The 5,888-nt window shown below is 39.2% G+C and overlaps 2 protein-coding genes across 3 annotated transcripts in view; one reads left to right on the top strand and one right to left on the bottom strand.

Moving 5' to 3' along the window:
- Positions 1 to 881, bottom strand: part of fam78ab (family with sequence similarity 78 member Ab) — an 11,018-nt gene extending 10,137 nt beyond the window's left edge. Inside the window, exon 1 of one of the 2 annotated variants that reach the window (XM_014009372.1) lies at positions 799 to 881. The gene's annotated coding sequence lies outside the window, so the exon portion shown is untranslated. Of the gene's footprint in view, positions 1 to 628; positions 715 to 798 lie in introns of those variants that run through there. The other variant, XM_014009371.1, reaches the window with a different exon arrangement.
- The window catches only part of LOC106518208 (probable lipid phosphate phosphatase PPAPDC3), a 9,653-nt gene continuing 3,847 nt past the window's right edge, over positions 83 to 5,888 (top strand). The window contains exons 1-2 of the mRNA XM_014009369.1: positions 83 to 211; positions 378 to 1,094. Of these exons, the coding sequence (XP_013864823.1) occupies positions 614 to 1,094 (481 nt within the window). The 5' untranslated portion in view covers positions 83 to 211; positions 378 to 613. The remainder of the gene's footprint in view (positions 212 to 377; positions 1,095 to 5,888) is intronic.

Below are 5,888 nucleotides of genomic sequence, written 5' to 3'. Positions count from 1 at the left end.
CTGTGTCTGTTTAAGCACCTTGGAGAACGCCACTCCGCAGCGGGGCGTAGTGCAGAAGCTGAATACGGATCGTGCGTAAACTACGTCAAATCCAGCGGAGGATGCGCAGAAACGTCTATTATCTTCACATTTGCCTGATGTTTTGTCTCTTTTTCACCTCTCACAGAGGTGTGATGGAAACAGAGACGATCTTTTAGAAAGACAGACTGAGGTAAGGCCACGATCTCTCCGTGTTTGTGTGGTTTTTTTCTTGCCCGTGTTTCTTTTTACCCTAATTTATTTATTTATTCTCCATTGTTTACGCAGTGAATCACCTGTTAGCTGATGCTGCGGCGTAAAGAAATGCTCATGTTGTTATTTTTGTGTTCATGCTGTAGGTCGGATTTCACAAGACTGATGATGTGCCATTTAAACCACTGTCTGCCTTGGTGGTATAAACAGCACGCAGAGCTCACATACCGGAGGCTTTAAATAGATCTATTAAGGCCACAGGAGGGGGAGGACCGTTGCAGGGGGGATATTCTGGGACATTTCACTGCTGTGATAAACTTGAATGGGCACTTGAATTACCTCGTGCAGATTTGCAATCATTTATTGTACCGTATCTACAAACATGCCCTCGACTTACACGGTGAGATCCAGGGTGCGTGAGAGGAACAGCGTCCTGGGCAGACCTGAGTTCATATCCCTGAACCAGCAGTCCCCGCGGGCCGCAGTCGGACCCCCGGAGAGCCGCGGCGGTTCCAGACGACCGCCTCAAGCCAAGCACCAAAGCAGCCAGAAGGCCGAGGAACCTACCGACAACGGCAGCAAGGACAGGAGAGAGTCCACCAAGATGCCGGAGGAGGACTGCATGCAGCTGAACCCTTCCTTCAAAGGAATCGCCATCAACGCCCTCCTCGCCATTGACATCTGCCTGTCCAAACGCATGGGGGTGTGCGCTTACACGTCCTCCTCCTGGGGAGGCTGCCGCTCCATGGTCGCCCTGCTGGCGCTGACAGGCCACGGGATCACGTGGATCATTGGCACGATCGTGTGTCTCACACGGAGCAACACCCTGGCAGGACAAGAGGTCTTGGTCAACCTGCTGCTGGGTAAAGGCCACATGACACCCAGCAACAAATCCAAAATAGGCAGAATATCTTCCACCCACAGGGTTATGAATGAATCTCATTCACATTTCTGAAATCAGTGCATCCTGCATTACATAACTATTTAATCCACTCTGCTTTTAATTTAAGGGTTTAGTGAACACATAATATTAACCATATTACCAACATGGTTGTTTTATTGAACAAATTATACAAGATGTTAAAAATGATACAAACTAAATTTATAAACTATTTTAAAGTTTTAATTTAGATCTGAACATATGACGACTTGTAATAGTTGTTACTATGATAAAAAATGATCAATATGCGGCTTGAATTTTGCTAAATGAAACAAGATGGTTTTGTCTAGTTTTAGGTGTATTTTTGTGTTTTAATTCTTATGGTGTAGTTTCTGTATTTTATTTGGGTTCAGTTTGTTTCCCCTATATGTTTAGGATTAGTGGAACCTTTTAGATAGAAAATCAAACATTGTTTTTGAGCAATTAGGCTCTTTGGGTTCATGTTTGTTCAAACCTCTGTTCACCATGATGAGTAGTTCTTTTAGTGACACACCAAACTTCAGGATGTAATCTGTAAAACTGACTGAGTTAAAAGTGATTTTTTTTTTGTTCCATAAGGTCACTTTGCTGTCAGGGCCGTCTTGAGTCTTGTTGATCTGATTTTATCAGTTCTAAATGCATATCCGATGTTTACTTTCTGCAAGTTTATTAAAAAATTCCTCTGTGGGAGGAGATAAAAGACAGGCAAACACACACGAGCAAAAACATTACCGATCTGTCTTCATTCAACTGCAGGTGATTTAAAATTTAGATTGAATACGTGAGTAATACATGCATGAAGTAGTGTATTTGACTTAAAATACAAAAAGTACTTTCTCAAATGTTTGCACATTTGTAGATGCATGCTCATTTTGGTGCAAACAACAAAACGTTTGTTGTCTCAAAACGTTGTGCCATAAAGACAGAAAGTTGTTGAAGCAAACATAAACTAATTTCCCTCTGGGAACTGAATTGAATTGAATGATCAGATATTAAAAAAAAAAAACAAGTAGCTCTGAGTCTGGTTTTCCAAACATAAACATGATTCATTCAGCAAAAACTTGCAATTGCAGGAGAATGTTTTTTTTTTTTTTGTAATACTACAAAACGTTAGCCAAATAGCACAATTGCCTAAGTTATATTTGGCCTGGCCAAGGATGACTTGGGTAATTATGCTATTAGGTTAACAAAGAATGTATATGTAAAGCGAACATGTCTAACAGGAGAAAATATATTGTCGATGTAAGCATAAAAAGTTTGCTGTGGGAGTTTGAAGCTGCAGACTGTTTTCAGGACTGTGGGTTAGGTTTTAAAAACTATTTGGTTAGGTTTAGGAAAACATCTTGGTTTGATAAAGACAATTATTAACACTAAAGCAGTCATAGTTACATGACCTCTGGCAGGGCAGGGGTCTTCAATGTTTTTCTGTCTGGGACTCACAAACTGATCAGGACCCCCAACTAAATATATACACTGCGACCAAATAGAAAAGTTGCCACCTGGATTTAAATTAGGTCTACGATGTGGGATTGCTGCAGTTGGTCAGGTCTAGGTTCAGCAAGAGTCTGTGCTCAAAGAATGAGGTCAGCTGACCCTGAATATACTAACGACAGGTTATTCCATCAATGGATTTTTTCTTCCCTGATAACATGGATATATTCCAAGATGACAATGTCAGGATTTGTGGGGCTGGAATTGTAAAAGTGTGGTTCAGGGAGCATGAGACATCATTTTTCACTCATGGATTGGCTCCACAGAGTCCACTGAGAACCTTTGGGATGTGCTGAAGGCTTTGTGCAGTGGTCAGACTCTACCATCATCAGTGAAAGATCTTGGGGGCAGGTGTGGCGGATTGGTTAGGGGAGTCATCCCGTAACCAGAAGGTCGCTGATTTGATCTCCCAGCTGTCTCAATCGTTGTGTCCTTGGGCAAGATACTTCACTCGCCGTGCCTACTGATGGTGGTCAGAGGGTCCGGTGGTACCGGTGCATGGCAGCCCCACCTCTCAGTGCGCCCCAGGGCAGCTGTGTCTACACTACAGAGTAGTTTGCCATCATCAGTGTGTGAATGTGTGTGAATGGATGAATGTCTGAAGTGTAAAGCGCTTTGGAGTCTGGAGGGATTTGAATAAAACGCTCTATAAGTCCATTTACCATTTAGGGAAAAATTAACGCAACACTTGATAGAAATAAATCTTCAGTTCAGTTTCAATTCTTTATTCATTTCATTAAAACAAAACAAATAATTTTATATACAATATACAATAAAGAGAAAAATAGGAAAAGGAAAATGAGAGAAAATACATACATGTATGTATCAAAACCACAAATAAAATGAAATGAAAGGCAGCAAAGAGAAGGAAAAAATCTTATGTCTGCCCCTTTTTTCTAGAATAAGTTCAAACAAATCTGTTATTAACAAAACAGAAGACAAGAACGTCTAATCCCTCTAGAACAACAATTTGTATAGATACACATTATACTGTTTCGTATTTCTTTAGCAATCCAACTTTTATCATTTTCTTAAATGTACATAATGATCGTGCATTTTTTACACCACTACCCAAATTATTCCATAGTTTTATTCCTTGAATTAAACTACACCGTTCCTTCAAACTAGTTCTGAATTTGGGTTTTACAAATATCTCTGTCCCTTTAAGGTTATAACAACTCTTTCTCTTAACAAATTTTACTTGGACGTTGTTTAACCAAACAATGTCACAGTGAATGTGTGCCGTGATCAAAGCTAAAGTCGATCTAATGAAATATTAGTGTTTGACCTTTTTTTTTGGTGGTGACTTGTTTTTTTTTTTTTTTTTTGGCCAGGCAGTGTATATACTGTATTGTGTTTTATAATATCCAAGGCATACTACATAAAGCAAGCCTTATTACCATGCATTTGATACTTAATTATACAAATAATACACAGCTTCATTATTTCACATATTTAATTTAATATAACTATGATTACAAACGTGTGATGGCCTGTTAATGTCATTGCCATAAACAATTAGTTGTTTTGCATAAAATGCAGAATTGATGTCATTAACACTACTGTGAAATTTAAAAATGTATCAAGGGAAAAGTATAATAGCTAAAAGACTAAAAAATAAGGTGACACAAAGAAGCATTGCTGAAAAATCTGCACAAACACAATCATTTTGGAGCTGGAGCACCCGGAGAAAACCCACATCAGCACAAGGGGAACATGCACATGCAAACTCCACACAGAAAGTCCCCAGGTCCGAACCGGGGATTGAACCCAGGACCTTCTTGCTTTGAGGCGTCGGTGCTAACCGCTGAGACATCATGTTGCCAAACACAAGAAATAATGAATGAATTTTGTGCAGCAGTGATGCAACATCCTGCCTGAAATAATAAACTGATTACAGTTTAAACACAAAATCTGAACTGAAAACAGGGATTATCAAAAATAAAAGACTTGTGGCCACATTTGGGCACTGAGAAACTCTGGATTTAGTGACTGCTGCAGTGTGTTTGAGGTTATTTGACCTCAAATTCATGTTCAGGATCAGTCTGTTGTGTTGTGTAAGGGGAAACTCTGCGGCTGGTTAAGAATTAATATTTGATGCTGACAGAAAGTATGTTCTGTTCTCATCTACTGGGAGAGTAATCGACCATGACCCATCTGTCAGGGTTGGTGCTGTTCAGTTTACTGCTGCGACCACGTGGACCGTACAGTACAGTAATACTCTGTCTGAACAAACTGGTAAACAGGTCAGTGAGCAGCTCTTATGTAAAACACAATACACTACAACTCTACACAATAAAAGCCTCACACATCCTTTTAAGGGATGTTATTTAAATTTTACTGGATATGGCAAATGCTTTTTTTATTTGCGACTATTTCATGCTTTAGTAAAAAAAAAATCTTTATTTTTGTCATGATGTCTGTGAGATGTCTTCTTGAGATACAGTTTGGTGTGCTGTGACTGTCCCTTATTCTGTGTCCTGGTGGACATTGACAGTAATTGATGGGACTGCACTCCCACAGCTGTTGTCTCTCTGCTCACTGGAGTGGAGAGCTCAGTATTCAGCACTATATTTTTTTCAAGAGCTTAGCTTAGCTGTTTGCATCTTTTTTTTATTTGCTTTCCAGCATTTTGCATGAAAGCAAAGTAAGCATGCAATTGATTTTTTGGAACAAGCTTTTTTTATGACAAATGTGCTGTGTCTCCATTTGGGGCTAATAATACCTTATATATGTTATTATGTTTTATTTAATGTAAAAAACATTTTACATGAACTAAAAACAGCATGTTCAAACAATAGAAACAAATGAAGCAGGATTAATTTAACGTGTGTCTCAGTTGTTATTATTGTGTCAAATCATCTCAGCTCCTATTTAATCTGTTTTTAATGTTCCTGTTTAAGTTCTTACTTCCTCCTTTTAAACATGAGTGAATTCAAACGAGCCAGCTTTCTGAGTTAAATCAATTTTATTTGTGTCTCTTTAAGTTTTGTCCATGCGTTTGACTCGTTGCAGTTCTTGGATATTAAGGTTCAAGCAGTCTGCCTTTGAACAGCAAATTCAAGGAGAAAAAAATATGCTTGACTGATGAAGCAAAAAGAAAAAAAATTGTATAGGTCCTCTGGACGGGTTCTTCTCTAATGAAACGTTTCGTCTCTCCTCCAAGAGACTTTTTCAGTCTGAGAGTTTCAGGCAAAATTCAGGCTTTTAAGCCCTGCCTCCATGTGACTGATACTCACATCACATG

The sequence above is a fragment of the Austrofundulus limnaeus genome, unplaced genomic scaffold (genome assembly GCF_001266775.1).
Source record: "Austrofundulus limnaeus strain Quisiro unplaced genomic scaffold, Austrofundulus_limnaeus-1.0 Scaffold57, whole genome shotgun sequence".
NCBI lineage: Eukaryota > Metazoa > Chordata > Actinopteri > Cyprinodontiformes > Rivulidae > Austrofundulus > Austrofundulus limnaeus.
The sequence above is the reverse complement of the archived record's forward strand: the minus strand, read 5'-3'. Positions and strand labels throughout refer to the sequence as shown.